The 22085-nt window shown below is 40.9% G+C and overlaps 1 protein-coding gene across 3 annotated transcripts in view; it reads right to left on the bottom strand.

Moving 5' to 3' along the window:
• Positions 1-22085, bottom strand: part of ror1 (receptor tyrosine kinase-like orphan receptor 1) — a 123038-nt gene that overhangs the window by 20876 nt on the left and 80077 nt on the right. For 2 of the 3 annotated variants that reach the window (XM_039812265.1, XM_039812267.1), the window contains exons 2-4: positions 19770-19832; positions 12937-13227; positions 12612-12645 (exon numbers count right to left, since the gene is read on the bottom strand). In XM_039812265.1, the coding sequence (XP_039668199.1) occupies positions 12612-12645; positions 12937-13227; positions 19770-19832 (388 nt within the window). The remainder of the gene's footprint in view (positions 1-12611; positions 12646-12936; positions 13228-19769; positions 19833-22085) is intronic. The other variant, XM_039812266.1, reaches the window with a different exon arrangement.

Below are 22085 nucleotides of genomic sequence, written 5' to 3'. Positions count from 1 at the left end.
AAATATAGCGGCTCATGATCTATTTTCATACAACGTTATTTTTACCCTGGAGCAGTATTACAAACTAAATGCATGTTTTCCATTTTTTTGTGGCTGTAAGAATTCCTGTTTTTAGTTTTTTTCTTTTTAGCATCCTTTGAATTAACCCAGGCTGCCTTGAAACATCCGTGTTGAAATAATAACAGGAAAAGAAAAGAAAGCACTAAAGAAATAACATGGGGAAGAGATAGCCAAGAGCGAAGCTACTTCTGTGATTTAGACCCCCCCCCACACACACACACACACACACACACACACACACACACACACACACACACACACACACACACACACACACACACACACACACACACACACACACACACACACACACACACACACACACACACACACACACACACACTTTCCTGCATGATTTACAGCTTATTGCCTAGATCACAGATCTAAGATCTGAACATACTAAGGCAGATACTTAAAAAAAGACAGGAGGACACATGTTCTGGCTGACTGACTACTGACGGTGCTTAAGGAACAAGAATACACACGTTTGAACACAAGTGTGGCTTCCTGAGGAAAGTGGGATACTTCTTGATGAGAGCGATTAAGAGTCACTAAAGGCATGTATTGTGTGGAAGGAAAACACTGTTGCATAGTGGAACCCATAAATAATCCCTCTACACACACACTGCCATCAAAAGGGCCTCAAGTCTGGTTAAAGGATTTCCACCTTAATACATTTACACAAAGCCGTTAAATAACAGATTATCACAATATACTTTGTATGTCCAATCTATCGTTGAAAATATGAGATTTTGATGCTAGTTCCTCAAAAAATTAAACTCTAGGTTTCTTTCTCTGCAGTCATGAGTTTATCCATTGACAGTTGCCTCATTATACCAGAATGCAATGCAGCTGCAAGACTTACTGATGATTACTTATGACTTATAGACTAGCAGAGAAAACCTATTCCTCTGCTTTATGCTTCACTACAATTATTGTTTGGTCTGCCTACACATAAAACCCACATAAGATGTTGAGAGGGTTCAGGCATGTTGTCTGAATTTTCGGGGGATTACATGGGGAATATAAGTCAGGATATTGCTTGATGAAGCTCAACCAGGGAAAAAACCAGCTAAATGAATGTGGGCACAACAGAAAGGTAAATCAAAAGACTTCATCACAAAATGACTCAAAAGAAACAAAACACACTAAATAGTCCTGCTTTTACAAAACAGTCTTCTTCCAATAAAAAATAATTTACAGGCTCTTACACTTTAAAAACAAAGGGGACTAACCAGCACATTATTCAGTTAGGACCTGACACACACACTCTGAGTTGTCACCCATATTTACAACATGGTCCAAGTATGTGTTTATGTGATATCCACTCTTCTGTGTGTTTTTATGAACTTCCTGCCCTAAAGTGGTCTCTCAGAATGGAAAAAAAAATGCTGCAAATTGATCGAGGGAAAAGAAAAGAAAAACAGTGAAGGGGATGAACTAAAAAAGTATCCTGTCATCGTTATATCAGCCGGGTGACAGTGCTTGGTTAAAGATGGACCTTTGACGGAGAAAACTTTTTTTTTTTGAGGACTCTTGTTCTACAGACTTTTGTAACCTGGCAATTTAGTTTGAAGCTTCAAGTGCTTCTTGTAAAGGTGGAGGGAAAGTTAACAAAAACATAATCAAGTATAACATTCTCACACACACACACCTCCCTTTTCTCACCCTCTATCGCCATAATTTGATCTGTCCTCTGGTTGGCAGACCAGGAGAGCCCACCCACATGCTGGCCTTAAGGGACCAATTCAGGTTACACCGACAACTGAAATTTTTGCTTATGAAAGTGGTTTTATCTAACATATCTAGGAGCAGAAAATAGGAGTGAATATAGGCGAAATGTGCTCCCTTTTATCAGGTATTTTACTGTCAACAACTACCGGTACAAGCAGCCTGAGACGGTTCATACTGAACTGCTCCCCGTCTACACAGTTCACTTTCAGGCCATTGTAACACCATTTTGGCTTTATTCCACAGACGTTATTAGATTTGTTCGACAGGGGAAATGATAAGCAACAAAGTTCATGATCCTGTTGACACTAATAACATTGTAAGACATCTCAGGATGACTCCATACAGTTAAACTAAACTGAACTTGTTTAGGATAAGTGTGTCTGCTCCTATGGGATTTAACAGGGGAACAAGGTCAGGATGGACTGCTGCAGCAATAAAAACAGTGACTGATAAACTGACTTTAACTGAGAGGGCTTCCTTTATCAATACTGTCTAAATTAAACTGCACTGATCCTGTTAAGCTCTAAACATTGTTAAATATCCCCTGGCTCAGACTTACAGGATACAAGTCTCAACTGCCAAGAACAGCCTCTATTTATACCTAGAAATACTCAAGGTACACTGTGCCTCCCTGTCTTTCACACACTCCAACACCACCAATTAGGGCAAAGAAAGAACACTTTCTGTGCATAGTTGTCTGCACGTATGTGTGTTTTTTTCATTTGCAGGAGTGGGTGCGTATGTGTGTTCATGGGGTGTTTAGGGCAAAGTTCAGGGAAACCCCACAAACCCCATCTAGGCCTTGTAACCATCAGGGAGAAACCTTGACACACACACACACACACACACAACACACACACACACACACACACACTTACCAGACCTGACCTTGACCAGACCTGCCAACAGGATCACCAACAGACAGACACAGGGGATTCTGGGAAACAGGAAACAGGAAGTGGGCCCTGTCTAAGCTGAGTGTGAAAGCCTTGTTCATAATGAGTTGTGTATGAAAATCGTGGTGTGCGGTAAGTGTGTAAAGACAGACTTACGCTCTTACTAACGCCTAATAATGTAAATTGCTTTAATGGTTGAAGTAGGCTATACATCATGACAGTCCCCACGTGTGTGTGTGTTCACATGTCTTCCTGTATGTGTGTGTGGAGCCCCCTGACCTGGGCAGCATTTAGCAGAGAGGCATCCAGGCTTGTGGGAGGGGGCTGTGGTGGGAGCTCTAGTTTCAAACAGTGCCGGTGCCCTGGGACCAGGTCATGTCAAAGGGCCTGTCCCCGATGAGCCATATTAGGGCCCTGATCCCCAATCAATCAGCACTGTGCTAAAAAGAATCCACAACAAGACGGCAATTAAGACCCACCGAGGGCTTAACTAAACACGTGTGAGAGATAGGGTTTGTAAGAGTAACTGTGTGTGCAGTTCTTTGACTCTGTGTTTTATGTAGAAATGCAAGTGTGCATATGTGTGACTATGTGTGGGTAAAAGCCTTTTGAGACAGAAGGGAAAAAAAGCCCCAGTCTACTCCGGACGTGCAAAGGAATAGAGCACAGAGGTGAAGAAAGTCTCAGTAGGCTGTCTTTGTTTTTACTTGTGTATCAGTGAATGTAAAACATTGACAGAATGCCCTTTTTACCTTTTGCCAAGAAAGTTTAATCCATGTTTCATGTTTGGCAGTTAACAGGACTACTAAGCAATTTGGGAATACTGCAACAGCTATTGCTCTCACTCTTGGTTAAACTATGGGTTGAGAAAGTTCCATTGCTACAGAGTCTGTTGTTGGCAGGTCTGAATAGTCTGAAAAAGTTCCAGAGTGAAATACATATTTTTTTAAACCGGATCTCAAAATGAAATAAGTTTAACAAAGCCCCCTGCGTTTGTTTGATGTGGAGTGCTGAAGTGGATCAGTATGTGGCAGAGGAGTTGTGCATCCAAAAATTGAGTGGGCCTGTCATCCCCTCAGTCTGAATGGGTGCGATGCTTGTGGTGTGGAGGAAATCATCATCAATCCTGGCCAGCATCTGAGAACCACAGCAGTGTTGACACTGGCATTGAGGTGAGGAGAAGTGAAACCAAAATCCAAAGTTTCTCAATACAGCACACACAAGTTCACAGTCTGAGTTAAGTGTCTATTGTGACCAAAAACAACACATACTGTATGCTGAGGGCAGCAGGGTGGCAGAGTGGAAAGAGAAACTGGTTTCAAGGCAGCGGACCTGCATTTAAACCTGCATATCTCTCCAACTGAAGTGTCCTTGAACAGGACATTCAGCAGCACATTACACTTTTGTGCTTCATTTTAGATTCTGCAACTAGGGACACACCAACACTGTACTACTGTACAGTTTGCCATCTAAGATGTTATCAGTGAAGTGCATATGTTAACTTTATGTATTTAAAACAATAGTTCAACGTATGGGGAAACACACTTATTTGTTTTTTTTCGTTGAGAGTTAGATAAGAAGATTGATACCACTTGCATAGCTGTGCTAAATTTGAAGCTACAGCCGGCAGCCGGTTAACTAAGCCAACTAGCAGTTGGCGCTAGCTTTTAATATTTGGCGTACAGATATGAGACAGGTATCTTCTCATCTGACTTTCGGCTAAAAAGTAAATAAGCATATTTCTCAATATGTCAAACTATTTCTATAAAGAGAGATCATAGAAACATAAGAAGAAAAACAATAAGTGGTAGATTAGATGCACATTCCTGTGGATTTAAGTGTCAGTTTTGTGTGGAAAACTGTCAATTTCTGAAATAGCAGGTGATGAAGAGGTGCAGGTATATTAAGAAGGCTGTGGTTGGGAACCTAATATTAAATGACCTCGTGTTTTAAAAGAGGACAGCAGTGCACGGGAGAATGAATGCGAAAAAAAAGTCAATAATACACAAACACAATATTTGGCAATAACTGATAATGAGAAGGGAGTTGTGGCTGAGTACTTAAACTTAATTGAACTTAAACGTGAAGTTGATTGAGCAGCTAATGCACTGTGGCAATCACACGAAATTGATAAAAACACATTTACCTCGCAGTGACGTATATTTGTGCCACACAGACAGATCAGTCAGCTTGTTGCTTTATCTTGAGAGGGGATCATGCAAGATATAGCTGAGAGTGAAATGTCTGCAACGGATTCCCTAAATCATTTTCTCAGTTAAGAGCTTAATTGCAGCTTGAGTAAATGCTCTGACATGTTGTTACTTCATTAATGAGGATTATGGATGCTTTGCTGATGTTTGCCAGATAAAAGCCCTTGACGGCATCCTTTCATCCTCCTACACTCACTGAGCATACCTTGGAGCTGCTGCTTGTGTAATTACCTGACGTCCTAATAAATCAGATGCACATGGTAAGTACAAGCCTTTGACAACAGCTGCCGTAGAGCAGAAATGAGAATATATGTACGAGGTTCCGGGTATCAATAAATCTGTTTTGATTACCGTACACACATATTTAAGCACCTAATACCTTTGAGCAAGCCTGAGCAAGCTTCAAGATCAACATAATGTGACATCTTCAAGTCATTACACATTTTAGAAACTACTTCCTTAAACTAATTTGTCAATCAACCCATGCGCCGCTGTAGGTGAGACACGCTACAGTCTTACAAAGTCAAAGTCAAATTACCGCTTCGTTTTTAACTCTTTGATGCCTCAACTGTATATTTGGAATGGCGGTGATCTGATGATGACAGTATGGGCCTCAGGTTCCCTTTCACGTCAGCTCCGAGGTCAATTTAATCCAGTGTGTTGACAGCTGGCTAATTACAGAGCTGTCCATCGTGTGTCGGTAGGTTTCTCTCCCCACACACAGATATACAGGATATATATATATATATATATATATATATATATATATATACATACACACACACATACACAAGAAAAGTTATACTGTACAGTATGTATGTTTATACTGTATTACAGTTAAACACGGCTGATTAGAGTAATCACTCTGAGTCTTCAAATTACACCCAAACAAGATCTCAACTGACAAACTAATTGCAAACTTACAATGGTCTTACTGTATTGCAGATGTACAGTAGATATACATATAGACATAATCATTAATAAACAAGACATTTGATGCATGTGTGATTGTTGGATTTACTGTCAACAGCGGTTTGAATCGGCATATGATGGTAAAATATTGTTCAAATAAGGCATTGTCATGCAGAGCACGTCTTTCACCAAATACTGTCAACATAGAAGCAAGCAGCAGAAAAGTCAAAGCGCTGACAAAAAGTAAGCCAGAATCTGTTCTTTGTTAAACCTGTCTTCTTTATTCTCCAGTACACAGTGGACTGAGGAGAGAGCAGAGAGGCTCGGTGGAGGGAAAAAGAGGAAAAAAGCAGCTATTTTTGTAATTGCTTTTTTTGTGTGCCAGTGCTGAGAGAAAAGCGGTGGGGAAAGTTTTGAGAAATTTAAACAGCCTTGACAGCCAGGGTGTAGTGGTATTAATCTTTTCAAACAGGGAGAAAACCCCTCTATTATAAACACAGACAGAGATTCTGAGATCAGCGGCAGCGTTGCATAAAGTCTGTCAGATTTAAAAAAGCGTACCTACTCAGGAAGTCACATTTTTTGAAGTATAAAAGCAGCTGTATTTCGAATGATTAGATAATGATGTTAAACCTGCAGTAACTGATTTATGTGGCGCAAACAAGCTATAAACACAACAATGACATATCATCACCTTTTATGTTGATATTTAAACATTCAGCAGAGACATAGTAACATGAGCATTTATTTGAAGTCCTGTTGGTAGCTGCTAAATGCTCCACTATGTTCACCAGCTGGTTCCTAACTTTATCTGTCTGCCGTTTGGTGCTGGAAAGGGAGTATACTGTGGGTTTAACGGAGCCTTTCCTGCTAAGGACGGAAATGGCACTATAAGAGCAGACAGAACCAAAAAAGTAAAGTTGTGGGCAGAACCAAAATAATGAGCTGGAAGACGCTAAAGCTGCATATTGTAGAGCTGAGGTAAAACACAGAGTTTGGTGATAACTCTTTGTCAATTACATCGCACATAGTCATTTTAACCATTGTTATTATGAAAATATTGATTATAGCCGCTTTAACAATAGACATGACACAAAATGCATACTTAGAAAAGGCCCTAATCCTAACCCTTTTTTTTTTTATTTTTATTTTTTTTTTTTTACAACCTGTAGGCCATGTGTCATGTTTATCAACTCCTAAAATGTATGCAATGCCCCGTTGAAGTGCTATAGTAAAGTTATCATGACTAACAGAAAACATGTTCCTTTTCATCAATATAATTAAATTCTGATGAATTCATTGTGTATTTCTTTTTTTTCTGGGATTAATTTGCTCATTCATAAAATAAATACAGCACATGAAAAAACTAATGTCATTTAGAGTTCAGCTTCAGTCCAGCCTGCCTGCCTAACATGTGTCTGATGAAGATCTAATTTATCCTACAGATTAATTTAATTGAAAATAATGACTAAGAAAAAGAAAATCGAGACAAAAAGAAAAGAAAGATGAAGAAGAGAGTGTGTTATTGCGTCATGGACCGTTTTAGCTTGCTCTGTCAGAGTGTTCATAGTTTGCACGCAGGCCTCAGTTAGGAGTTATTAACTGCCTATGATCTGAACGCTCAGCTAAACCTCCTGTCGGCTCACACAGCTAATCACACCTGAACACCAGCAACCCCGCAGAACCCGGGAATCAAAGAACAACATGCAACACCCGAGTGTTAATGGTACCATCCTCCACCTACCCTGCTAACACTGTTTTTCTTTCACTCCCTTCACTCTCATGCCGTCTCCATCTTTTTTTTTCTGCAAATGAAGGAAGTGTGGCAGCGTACAGAGAGAGAGAGAGAGAGAGAGAGAGAGAGAGAGAGAGAAAAAAAAAAAAAAAAAAAAAAAAAAAAAAAAAAAAAAAAAAAAAATAAAAAAAATGGGGGTCTAATTTTGGCAGGCAAGACTTTTTCCCCCCACCCTGTGTTTATTCTGGCTCTATTAAAACATCTCCAAGGAGGAGCGAGAAAGGGAAGGGGAATATGGAGGGAGGAGAATGAAGAGGAGGAGCATGGGCACAGTGTAGAGGAGATGCACAGATCTTTCTCTTGGTTAGTAATAACTGGTAGCATACTGATGAATTTAGGATTAGAAATGAAACGGATTTAGAGGTGAAGATGTGAGACTTTAGACTTGGACTCGAGTCAGACTTAAGTCACAAAAAATTAGAACTTGAGACTTGACTTAGCCTGGTGTGAGAGACTTCATATAAAAGGAATAGGTCTAACTGCCATAAAACCACAAAGTGTTATTTTTATACTTTGGTTTTTGGATGGATTAAACAAATGGAGGTACAACGTGTTAAATTGGGAATGTGAAAATGGTCTTGCTATTGGACAGAGCCAGGCTAGCTGTTTCCATCTGTTTCTATGCTGAGCTACACTAACCGGCTGGTGGCTCCAGCTACGTACATATTTACCTTTCAGACATGGGAGTGGCATCCATCTTCTCCTCTAAAGGCTCTGACACAACCCGATTATCGGCCGTCGGACAGTCTGGCGAGGTCGGTGACTCGAGACTGTTCGGTGTGTTCCGTGCCGTCGTCAGTCGGAGGAGTCGTCGGCATCCATTTTGGCCGATTTTACTTGTTGAATCAGCCAGTGGGCAGTCGGACTCAATGATGAATCTGATTGGTGGAGTTCTAGCCCTTGACTAGCGAATCAGTGCTTCTTCCACAAGAAGAAGCCCGAGAGCGAACAACGCCAGTATCTTCTTATCACTAGCCATATTTTCTTCCGTTCAGCAAGTAATGACAACAACGATCCTTCTTGACTACTATCAACACTCTCTGATAAAAACAATGACTCTGTGTTTACTAGGTCTAGAGAGAGGTTCCGTCATTTCCGTTTTTTTGGGGCGACAATACAGATTAGCGCCGCCTGCAGAACGTGCGCTCAACTCGGTGTCGCTTCGGTGTGTTCCGAGGCACTTTTTTGAGAGACGGAAGCCGACTGATCAGTCCGACTGCCTTTTCTGCCGACGGTTGGCCATTAGGTTGGTGTGTCAGAGCCTTTACTCTCTGCAAAAACATGAATAAGCATATTTCCCAAAGTGTCGTTTTTTTTTGCTTTTGAGTTATCAAGTTCTGATCGTGCGAAATCCTGGAACAATAAAAAAATAAAAAGACAGCAACAGACAGGCCTTACTTAGCCACACGCCTTACATGTTAAGTCATTAGGTCTCCATATTGAAAGGACTTTTTACTACACTATTAAAAATGCTTTAAAAGAACTATAAGCATCCAGAAAACTAAAGGACTTTCATCTTAACTTGCAATATGTATAAAACTTGCAACTTGAGACTTGTTCTGACAGACTGGAGATCTTACTTATAAACTTGTCTTGAGACATGCAATAGACGTCCTTTAAAATACTTAAACAATAGCTCTTGAAGGAACGCTTAGAAATCTAAAAATGTCTGTGCTTAAGAAAAAGTTTAAGCTTCAAACTCCTGTCCTCCTCCTGTCTCTTCCTTCCTGTAATTCTGATCTGCTCTGCTGTAGTTTTCTGCTCTGGTCTCAAGTAGCCACAGTGGATTCAAGCTGGCTGAATCATAGTCGAAACCTCCGAGCTGTCAGCTCTTAGTTTGCCTGTGGCTTCTCTCAAAAACTCAACCCTGAGGATACACACACACACACACACACACACACACACACACACACACACACACACACACACACACACACAGTAATGTCCCGCACACCACAGAGTGTATACTTAAGACCAGCGTAGAGGGGATGGAAATCAGAGCACAGACTGAAGCAAAGACAACACTGAGGACATGAAGTTAATGTTATGTTCAGGTTCAACAAGGTGGGTGGCCAGAAATTTCCCCCCAAAATTTTTGAGTAGTATTTGTGGCTAATTTATCCCAAGAAAACGGAAGTCACTGTGCACTCCGTAACGCTCTCTGCTGAACATGGAGATGATGGGAGAGAGTGGGAGGTACAAAAAAGTATATTTCACCTAAACTGACAAGCTTCTGTACCAGATGTCTTTCCGAAAACTTTGAGTCAAGGAGCAAACGTTTTGACTTTTAAACGACTGCGGCATGAGGTATGAGGTTGTAGGTCATCACGTGTCATCATTAGGTGACCCTGTCTTCTTGACGGCCTGCCACCCTACTTTACAGCTAATAAGTTGGCTGTGGCACTAATAATGAGCACCAGTGACGATCAGCCCACCACCACAACAGCTCCGCAGCTGTCAAAGGAGGCCCCTGTCTGTTTAAATGAAGTCTGTTATGACTGTAATGAGACGCAGGTTTTGAATGCTGGTCTTCGTTTCACTGCAAAGCTTACCTTCAACACAAGAACTTAATTTATTCAAACTTGAAAGTGTAATGTGTCTGCCGTGTCAAAGCTGTACCTCAATAAGTCCTAAAAAACTTAAATGTATTAACTGGAACATCAGACTATACTAACAGAAGTGTTTGTCTATAATCCTTGAACAGAAATGTATCATCATGGCAATTTTCATGGTCCTAACAAGCATAGTCTCGCTTTGCCAGACCTTTCTCCACAGTGCTACGGAGGAGGGTCTTGCTAGTCCACATGGGATGGGATGGGAGAAAAACATGCTCTGGTTTATTGGCATTTCTTTAAACCAATCCCAATCGTCATGGGTGGCGCTAAGCGCTGGACAGAGCCACGGTGCTGCTGCAAAATAGCCTTAGGGAGTGGCCGGGTTGGCTCAGTTGGTAGAGCGGGCGCGCATGTGTGGGGGTTTGCTCCTCGGCGCAGCGGCCACGGGTTCGACTCCGACCTGCGGCCCTTTGCTGCATGTCATTCCCCCTCTCTCTCTCCCCTTTTGTGTCTTCATCTGTCCTGTGAAATTAAAGGCCTAAAATGCCCCCAAAAAATAATCTTAAAAAAATAAATAGCCTTAGGGAAGGAACTTGTTTTGGTAGAACATGTGTATGTTCAAAAGTTGTTCTAGTTGTGCGAAAAAAAACTCAGATTGGACAGATAGTCTAGTTAGCTGTCTGGATTTACCCTGCAGAGGTCTGAGGAACAGTTATGAGAACCATAGTCCTCATTAATCCACTGGAGTTTAAAATTCCAACACAAAGAAAGCAGAAGGTAATGGACATCCGGCTGAAAAGAGTGAAATCTGGCGGAATTTCAGGCGGCAACAGAGCAATTCCCGAAGTGTAACGTTGTGGATATAGACTATAACAAGCACAAATCTTTTATGAAAATAGGTCATTTTTATTATAAGTTAAGATTTTGTTTTTATAGCCTAAAAAAAAAGAACCTTACAATGCATCATGATCATAGAGCAAGAGCAGATTTTATTTTTTTATTGCACTGCTGGAAAATTATTCCTCTAATGTGAGGAATTGGATTAGCAATGCCGAGCAATGTCATCCTGATAATCTTTCAAGTCAATGTGTAACAAAATCACATTGTTCCATTTTCTTATCTACATTATATTTCCATTTTAGTTTATTTCACAGTGTTGTTTTTTAGGCCAGCCTCTTTGATTTTTCCTTCTTGATGATAACTCCCTTGAGAAAATTGCATTGTGAATTCTTTGTTTGCCAACTGTCTCATCTATGAAACAAGCTGTAATTAAGTCGCACAGGACAAAACATGTAAACAAAAGGAATGGTAGAAACAGATGTTTGAAACAGAGCATAGATGCTCAAATGTGTGAGTATGTGCATGCAGTTGTCTCAGTGTAGGAGTGGATTTAGTAAGTGTCTGATATCCGCTATGTGCCAGCAGTTTTGATTCACAGAACGCCGCATGGAACATGGCAGCGAGCCTTGCCATAATGTCATGGGGGAAAATCATCCATCTTAACTCCTTTGATCCTGCGAAAATCAAACGAACTGAGAAAGTTCTTGAGAGTTTTATCCCACAACACTGGGGAGACGTCAAAACAAAGCAAAGGAAGCTCGCCAGACTCAAACTAAATTTTAATTTAGAACATGGAAATGTTTTAGTGGAATGGATTTATGGATACTTTCTTAAAACTTCTTTTGTATCTTCTTTTTGTATCGTTTTATTTGCTTCTTTCAAAGCCCTATTTCATTTGATGTTCATGTTAAGAGATTCGGGCCGTGGTTGGTTTTTCTGTACATTCATAAAGCTGGCAGCTAATTAGGCAACTATAAAAGGTTATATAACAAGAAACCACAGAGATAGATGTGCCTCATGTTTCCATACTGCTCATTTCAGGTGGCATTATTTTAGGGAGACATCAGTTAATCAACTTAACTCACTGGTAGATACAGGACATTCACTCTGAATTATAATAACTTCATTATGGCCCTGAAGGCAGATGAATGTCTTGTTATTGCCCTCAATTTAAATGAACAGCACAGGTTTTGAATTTGTTAACGTTTTGAGTCATGTCCTGTTTTCTGTATTAGAGTAAATTAACCCAGTTTCTCCAGTATTACGAATATTACTGTTTATCTATCAAGTCATGACCTTGGTATTCTCTATAATTAAATTGGTTTCCATTATGGACACATCAGAAACATAACTACAATGATTATAAGAATAGATAGCAAATCAGAATTAGGTTATCTCTTTCGCTCCCTTTGTTGATCCAGGGCCGCATTATCACTAATAAAAAATAAAAAAACCACACACACTTGCAACAAATGCATGAGCGTGCAAGAGCTATATATCACCCGCAAATTGCCTGAAACTGACAAAACGGTCCAGTGTTTTACGTACTGGTAAGTACAGTATGAATAGACTGACAGAGAGAAAAATGGATACAAGAAAAGCAACTTACGTTGGCCTTCCTGCCAGAGTTGTAGGGAGTGGATCTGGAAAAGAAGACAAGGGTTTTTTTTTTTTTTTTTACAACAGGATAAACAATATTGCTCCCAGATTTTACTCTGCACAAGCTGCCAGCTACACGCAAGAATCAATGGAGAGGAGTGTTGCTAAAAGGAGCCAGATCTCTAGTGGGAAAAGATGAGTCGGAAAAAGGGCTTTGTTTGTCACAGTAAGTGCGTAAAGCACTCGTCATAAAGCCACTTCATTGTAACATCTGCATGCCAGTAAGTTTTTAAATGCTTGGCAGCTACTACTGTCGCCACTCTAATTTCTCTTACCAAATTTGACAAAGAGCACGCCCGTCGTGGACACAGTACCCTGGGTGTTGGTGGCCACGCACTGGAAGTAGCCCGTGTCAGTAGTGTCCAGGTTGCGGATGCGGAGGCGTGATCCGTAAGGCGTGGATCGGTACGAGATCCTCCGTGGCTCTTGCACCACTGGGGCGTCATTCTTCAGCCAGCGCACAGTGGGTGGCGGGTTACCGGACACGCGGCAGAAAAGCTCTGCTGTGTGGCCCAGAGAGGTGGTGATGTTGTTCATGGGAGCTTCAAGACGGATGAAGAAGGGCCCTGGAAAACATAGAGACACAGGAGAGATGAAAGGAAGGAAAACAAGGGAGATATTATATATATATATAAAATATATATATATATATATATATATATATATATATATATACACACACACACATATACACATATACACACACACACACACACACACACACACACACACACACACACACACACACACACACACACACACACACACACACACACACACACACAAATAAAAGGTGGGCTAAGTGAGAAGAAACATCAGGGGTTAGATTGATTGAGAGAGAAAAAGACATAAGGAGAGGTTGTTTTACACAAGGCCAAGAACTAAGACATAAATCAAACAACACTTACTGTACTTACATCAGAGCAAGATGTAAAAAGCATGCTGCTGTTTAAAAAAGAATAGTGGTAAAACAACTCTGTGTTTTCAGACACACATATCCAAACCCCGGTTTTGCAAGTTGTTTTGTGGCTGCCGCTGAGGTGACAACTAATTTCACTTTTCATCGTGGCTTTATGATGCCTGAGGTTTTCTTTTACTCAGCTTGTACAAGAGCTTATGAGAAAACATCACCTGTGTTGAGGGTAAAAACTTGAACTTGAAGAAGAAAAGAACAAACAATGAGGCTGTCAGAAGCCACTCTAATGAGTTCAGACGATGTTGGAAAAGACAAAGCTAAACATTATTGCACAATTATCTCCCAGGACCACATTCTTCCTCAAGGAGGTCAGAAAAAAAAATTCTTGAGGGCCACCTAAGAGTTTAATGTGAAGGGAAAACATTGGTGTTAATGTCATAAAAACCTTCTGGAAAGTTCGCTCAACCCCAAAACCCATCTTAGGTATGCAGAAATGCTCCTGGTTACACAAAGTCAGCCAAAACAAACAAAGGAGGAAAAACACATACAGGGGAATCTCAAAAACTGGTCAGACAAACTTCAATTTGTGTGAATAGAGAGGCTAAGGGGTAAAAATAGAGGAACGCACTTACATGTTGCATGGACGCCCACACATTTTAATATTTACTATGCCATGCAAATTCATTAGTTAGGGCTTCTCTGCACTGGACAACATAACATTTACATCCCAACAAGGGTTTTACCTACAAGAGCAATGCTATCTTTTCCAAAGCTGCTCTCTCCTGTTATTTATTAATGTGTAGCCTACATACAGTATACTGCAGAAAACCATTGCAAGTCATCAGGAGAAACATGTTACTAGAGCTCCAAAATAATCCTAACACCGGTATGCAATAGTTCTGGTAAGAAGAAAAATTGTAATCGAATTCATTCCTGTTATTTAACTGCTATGAAGCTGTGTGTGCTGGTAACTTTTTTCTGCCCTGGTTGGAGCATGCTGGTGCCCTTACTTGTTACTCTCGGTCACCATAGCAACCCTTGTGGTTGTACGTGCAGCTCATCTGACGCACACACCTCATGACATATTGTCATGTGTGTGTGTGTGTGTTGTCTCTGTCTGTGTGTACTCAAGCCTCTACTGAACTGAACAACACACACTTACACACACTCACAGTTGTCCTCCCTAAAACCCCGGGCTTAACGCAGCAATGTGGTACTAACAAGTGTGTGACAATATGAGACTCCCACCACTCTCTCCTCACCTCTCTCCCTTCTCAACCACTTTTTATCTGTCCTCCTTTCTCTACATACACAACTGTCTACTTTGTACAGCCCTGTCTCTCCACATTACAGCACTGCAGTCAGAACCGGGCCTCCAGCAAGTCAATGGTGAAGTTGTCAATAAAATTGATATCAATTAAAACATTTAATTTAATTTTGCTATTACTTATAATGACAACATACTTTACTGTCACACATAATCACCCATCCCATCACTTCCATTCTCCCCCTTCACTCTTTCCTGTCTCTCTCCATCCTACTACTTACAGTAAGCATTTAATGCACTCACACAGACTCTTGTGTCCTCGGTTTGCTTTAACAATAAATAGATTATCAAAGCACAATCTGATAATAAGATGTAATAGGTGGTGTAATGGGTAGGACAAACTCATGCTGGGACAGAAGGGAATGCAAAAGCACAAATAAAATAACGTGTATGACTTTCAATTTAATCTGTCGAGTCTGATTATGTTACCACTTGTAATCACTTTAAATGTCATTAGGCAACCGTATAAGTACCGAGATGGTAGACATGATATGATCAGCAAAATGCAAAATGAAACTTTTACATCTCCAAAAGGTAAAAATGTGCAACGTGTGAAAGGGGAAAACCTTTTTTCTATCTATTCTTGAGTTTTGTACTAGTTGATTGTTTTCCTTTCTTTTCTCTTACTATGTTTGTTGTTATGCACTAAATACCAAGGCAAATTCATTGAATGTGAAAACCTACTTGGCAGTAAAACGGATTCTGATTTAATAACAAACCAGATCAGCTCAGCTCTGCCTGCAGGTATAAAGCGTTGTTGGACATGAGACTGAACCCCAAATTGCTCCCGATGGTCAGGTGTGTGTGTGTGTGTGTGTGTGTGTGTGTGTGTCTGTGTGTGTGTGTGACAGGCAAATTGTAAAGTGCTTTAAATAAAGGGCCTATATAAATGCAGTACATATACAGTATAAAAGCATATTTGAAAACACCCAAACTTGGATGAACTGTACATGGTTTTAGGTCGGCTCTGGTTGTATGTAATGTTAATGTTGCAACACTCCCTATAGTCACAGGTCATCACCTCTCATAACCACACTTACACACATACAACATGCAATGCTAACACCAATCACAGAGGTGTGCAAATACACACACTGGTAGAACCGGAGGTCATTGCTACTGTTGGTGATACATGTTTTAATGAGGGTGTGTGTGTGTGTCAGTGCATGCTTACATCTGTGTGTGGGCGTGTGTTTTCATTTTGATTTGACTTCCCAACTATCAACACAAAGTCATGCGGGGTGTGCTGGGAATATGTGCCTGTACACTGTTAGGAGTGTAGTGGACCAAATCTCGCCTACATACTGAAGCAACACTTTACCGACTTAATGTGCCAGTTGAGTCTGACTATAATATCTAAAAACAAAAGTACTTACATACATTAAATGAGAACAGGTCTGCTCTTAAAAGACATGACTGTTTTGCCAAAGGCAGGAGGGTCACACAAACTGAGTCACTTTATCACTGTCTCATTAGTTGAGTTGATGGAAAAGAAAATGGTTTTTGGAGCTGTGTGCCTGCACACTTCATTAGCTGTTATAATAACTGACAATAAAGCAGCGGGGAGCAGGAGAAAGGAAAAAGAGACAAGAGGAGATGACAAGAGGAACTGATGAGAAGAGAGGTGAAGAGGAGAAAGATGTCCTGCCAACGTCTGTGTAACAAAGCCGCCCTGTATGTAATTGTCTCGTGGTGAGTGTTGTGGTATTTGGCACCAGGAGTACTGTGAAACTCAAACCATTGCTGCGGACTGTCCCTTTAATGTGGCCGGCGACTAAATGGTGCCCTGTCATCAGGGTGCATTTGCTCGCAGTGGTTTTGTACAATCAAACACTCACACGCAGGCACACAAACGTAAACACGCGCACACCCACACAACCGCAACACAGACAAACTAGACAAGTTACACAATACCTTCTCATCTCACCCGCAACATTGTATTTCTATATGCGAATACATGTCTATATTCAATTGAATGCACGCACGAGAGTAAAGCTGTGCTAGGCAGGCTGCTCTCAGCAAGACACAGGCACAGAAACCTGAGTGGCTGCACAGCTAACTAAACATAGTAGATACACTGAGGAGTTGGGACTGTAGCATTGCCAGCTATGGCTAAAGGTGAGTTTCATTAAAGTTGGGTCACTCTCCAAGTCTCCAACAGAGAAAGAGGGAGAGAGGAAAGGATGTGAAGGAAGCAAAATGGATAAAATGAAACAAAGAAAAAGAAAGCAAGAATGAAAAGAAAGCCCCAGGGAAAATGAATTCAGTAAACTATCATCACCCCTGATTTCAGCCCAATAATGAGTCTCTTTCAGCATGATAACTTCCTGCTACTGATGCATACTGATAGAGCCACGCTACTTGAATGCTGTCTGCTTGGTCAATCAAAACCATTCCCTGCCTGCAGACAAAACAAGTGGTGCAATCACCATCTATCCATCAGATAAGAAACAGATGTTAGTCATGTGTCCGAGCTCAAACTGACACACACAAACACAGATACAGTACTATGAACACATGGGCGCTCGCACACACACACAGACACACATGCAGCTTTTGTAGGTTCTTATATTTCATGTTGTTGTGGAAAATAAAGCTGTCTCTATGATTTGTTTAACTACTCCTTATTGTATTTAGGACTTTTTTAAACACCCTTGATTGGCCACTGTGTGTTTAACAATGTCTGTTTTTTGTCTATACAGAATCTGCTGCGGGGCGGATGTTGTGGGAGATTCGGCTTTGCAAGGGATGAATTAAACAAACCAGACAAATTGAGAGAGCAAAAATAAAGGTCAAGTTCAATAAAGTCTCATGTTGAGGATCTTCCATGTCAGGGTATCTTTGTGGGGGAATAGGCGGATGTTGGCTCTCCAAGCCAGGAGCAAACTGAGGAGAGGGATCGAGATTTTACTGATAACTCTGGGCAACCGTGTAAGGAAAAAATACAAAATCGTTATGGTTCTGACTCAGTTGTTCCTGCAGTGCTGACAGGAGGACAGCAGTATTAAATGCTTCCTCCGTCAGGATCTGCTGATCTAAACCTGGGCAGCTCCAGTAGACGTGAGGAATAGGCTGAACAAGTCTATGTGGGCGAACCAAGCAACCTTTAAAGGTATATTACCATACTGCATCCTGCAGTCAATTTTCTCAGGGATTTGGACCAGGTGGATTGCATGTTAAATCTGATTTGTTGACAAGTTTGTTTTCTTGTCAAAGCATGTCAAATGTAGAAGCAATTGTTTGACCGTGAAACTCCTGGAGATCTGGAGCAGAAAAGTCCAGTGCCCGATACTCTGTGAGTGCAAAGAGTTTAGTTTGGTGAGACAGATTAAGAGTGCTGATATATTATTTGAACAGTGCATTAATGTGTGCATGATGGCTACCCTATGCATCCTGTGTTCCTTCAAAGTATCAGTTGTGTGCATCCTCAGATATTTTTTACATTTTATAATTATTTTCACTTCAGTGGTTAGGGCATTTTATAAGGATGTCAAGTAAGGTCAGCAGCAAACAACAAATGACAAGAGCAACAGAAAGTTATAAAGAAGCACTGATAAGAGATTATCGGTACTGCTGCTTTTTCTGCTGCAATTTTTATAGTAAGTAACCGTATCAAGTGTCGAGGTCTGGTGAGCTCAGATGGCTGTTTCCCTTACCAGGAGAAACAGTCGACCAATCAAAGCTTTGTATGTGCGATTAAGAATGGGATGTCATCTTCCTACATAGCTAGCTCGCCACTTAACTACATCCATTAAAAACAGTGACTGAAAAAAAGTGCCCACAAAAATGACGATGATGCATGGATGACTTTGATGCAGCTGCACTAAATGTTGTAGGTAGATTTACAGAAATAACAACTACTTAATCCACACTTGTACACATATGTTGATACAAACAAAAAGTTACAAACAACAAAAATCCGCTAACATGAACATAATGTCAGCCTGAATCAAGTGCTAATACAGTCTGATTATCAGACTAGTCCTGGTGTCAGCCAGTAGGGATTCTACCCGGATTTGCCCTCCAGTGGATACACATTTTAAATGTATTTAGGCAAGTATGTGATCAGGGCTGTTTGTGTCGCATCTTCTTGTCTATGAGTATGGATTGGTAAAATGCAAGTTCTGTGGGCTCTTTCAGAAGGCATTCCGGGAAATTAAGGGAATTTTTACCTGAAATAGAAAACGAGAAGTTTGCCCTATCTGTCTAAAAAAGTAAAATTCTGCGACTACAGCTCTGTTACAACATCTGTCCTGTGGTCTACTCCTGTAGCACATCTGCAAACAACTCTGGGTTTCTACTTCACATGAACACACTTCATACTTTCTTTATTTTGGGGGGGATGCCTGGCCAAAGTTGATGAAATAAGGGGGGGGGGAGGAACTATTGAAGTCAGGCTGAAAGATGAATATATGGAGCAAAGTGTAAGAAGATGTATTGAAAGCATCAGCACATTTTGACGCTCCACTGGTAGCTTTTGCTAAAGACAGAACTAAAAGTAGGTCAGTGGAAATTAGAGAAATACAATGCACCTGTGGCTGTATTCCCACATGTTGAGTACATCAGTGTGTTATTTGTTCCATCAATATTCCTCTACAGTGGCCTATGCCGGGACAATTGGTGTTGTCTGGGTTGGTGAAGGTGACCATTCAAAGTGTAATTTTTAACACATCATTGAATGTAATTTCAGACAGCACATGTGGGGTTACAGTTCAACACACCATGGGTTAAGTGCACTGTGAACATATGTATTGCTTGTAACAGATGTGTTCACAGCTATAACAATTTTTCTGGAAAGAAGTTAGTTAAGGATGTGTTGAAATGGAGCCCTGCTTTGTATGTTTGTTTTTTATGTGTGTCTTTACCATCACTAGAGGTGTTCCATGAAGTGGTATCTATCACACTGGGGTCTTGGGGAAACTCAGACCCTGTAAACAAGAGGAAATGGAGAAGACTATTAGCATGTTTCTGGCTGTAGGGCTCTATCACCTTCTACTCCTATTTCACTAGATGGATCATGAACCCTGCAATTAGAATAAATATGGAAGAGCAAGTGAAAAAACTACAAGCTGTGAGCTTCAGCCCCCTATCACAAATACAGACTCAAAAACTGGAAATGTGACAGGATGCCATTTATTGTGAATTTAACCTACAAAAAACACGCTGCCACCGCCTACCACTACTCAAAGAATCAAAAGTCGGCCAGGGGTGCTTAGTAGGAAAGTAAAGAAATGTAAAAAAGTGATTGGCACAGCCTCCTTGACGCAGCGGGCCCGGGTTCGACTCCGACCTGCGGCCCTTTACTGCATGTCATTCCCCCTCTCTCGCCCCTTTCATGTATTCAGCTGTCCTGTCAAAAATAAAGGCCGAAAATGCCCCAAAACGCTAAACACACACGCGAGCCTGACTTAAGTCACAAACTTAGACACTCAGACAAACTGCCCTCGACTAGACCTTCTGTGTGAATGGGATGCCCCTAAATTTACGACGGCAGAAAGGCTCAGCACTATACTCTTTAATTTAAGTCACACAAAGTCATAAAACGAGGTAGAAGTGTGCGTGGTAGCTAATGCTAAACAATCACAGTGCTGCAGCCACTTCTCAGTGTACAAAACAGCAAACACAAGCACTGCTTTAAGAGTTTTCCCATCTTAAATCTGGTGATAGCATTGTACATTTGCTGGTGTAGATCAAAGGTTTGAATGTACAACAGGGAGCCCGTCAGCGAGCCATGTGGCCCTAATGCTGCTTTATTACCAGCTGACGACAGAGCAACTCTCTGCTTTTCATTACCGAGAGAGAGAGAGAAAGGAGAAAATGGGCTTCAGTGTGCACTGCCACAGGTCACAAGGTGAGTCCTAACAAATGAAAAAGCCTGCAGGACTTAAACATGCAAGACTGACGGATGGGACCTGAAACTGTTGAAACTGACAAACGCACATACATTGTCCCACAGTTACAATGAGTTCTGCTTCTCAGGCTGACCCAGTGTGTATATGTGTTTAGCTTGGTGCAGGCTAGAATAGTTTAACATGATGAATAAGCAAATGGCTTACACATGCAGAAACCCAAGCCAAGCATGTGCATTAGCCTGCGCTGCACACATAGTACTATACTTACATATTGTATGTTTCAGCAACACATTTAGAAACAAATTAATAAAAGAGTTTATTCATTCATTTACAACTTAAAAACATTATTGTTACGTGTGTGGCATGTAGGGTGACAGTTGGGGAGAAAGTCTGCAATCAAACAGGACCAGGCGCCTGACACGGGGTCAAGCTAATTGGGTGATAATGTGTTTTTTCACAAGTGCTGTGTCAGGATGGTAATGATTGTGTGGTGGTGCTTGTGAAATGAGCTGTGTTAATGAGCAGCTCTTTGGGCCTCGGCACCTGTTAGCAAGGGAGTCTGGAGGCTTGGCAACAGGCTCACAACAACAGGCAAGCAGCTTTATGAGTTAGGGTCAAGACTGTTAAGAGATTTTTAGCAACACTGGAGGGTATCAGAGCGCTGATAACATTGGACTATACTGTTGACACTTTGAGAAATAACTTTACTGTTTGCCTTCTCTTTCATCTATTTAAAACATGTCTGATTGTCTGAATTCTTGTGTTTCTGAATTTGTTTCTTCTTTTCTTCATAGTGTTTTTGATATAGAATACAGATAGGTGTGTACTCATTGTGTTATTATTAAACTGATAACGAATTATCTCTGCAAACTAGGTTGTTATCCCCTCTTGAGAAAATGTTCATCCTTTGCTTTCATATACTTTTGAGTTGTGTTATGGGACCCAAAATGACTCGTTCCTGGAGGCTCCAAAGATGACATGGTGTATTATAGCGAGTCTTGGCTCCAAGGTGAGCCTAAATTCTCTCTGTGTTCTGGGTTAATAGGCTTAAAGAAACACAGAGCTCTGTGGTTTACAAAGGACAGAGGAGAGGGGCCGTTGCAGCTCACTGGCTTCACTAACACAAAGCTAGCCAAGTGTAGCCAGGTGAGAGTTCAATAGAGAGGCTGGACACGGGAATACGGGAAAGGGAAAAAGGAGGGAAGAGGGAAAGGTGTATATTGAGAGAGTTTATAAAAACAATATGGAGTAGGCACAGCTGCATCATTTTGAGAAGAATTGTGCTATTTTCAGGAACAAACAGCAGCATTTGATTTTTATTGACATTTT

Source organism: Perca fluviatilis, chromosome 9 (genome assembly GCF_010015445.1).
Source record: "Perca fluviatilis chromosome 9, GENO_Pfluv_1.0, whole genome shotgun sequence".
NCBI classification, from domain to species: domain Eukaryota; kingdom Metazoa; phylum Chordata; class Actinopteri; order Perciformes; family Percidae; genus Perca; species Perca fluviatilis.
This window is presented reverse-complemented; position numbering and strand designations above follow the sequence as displayed.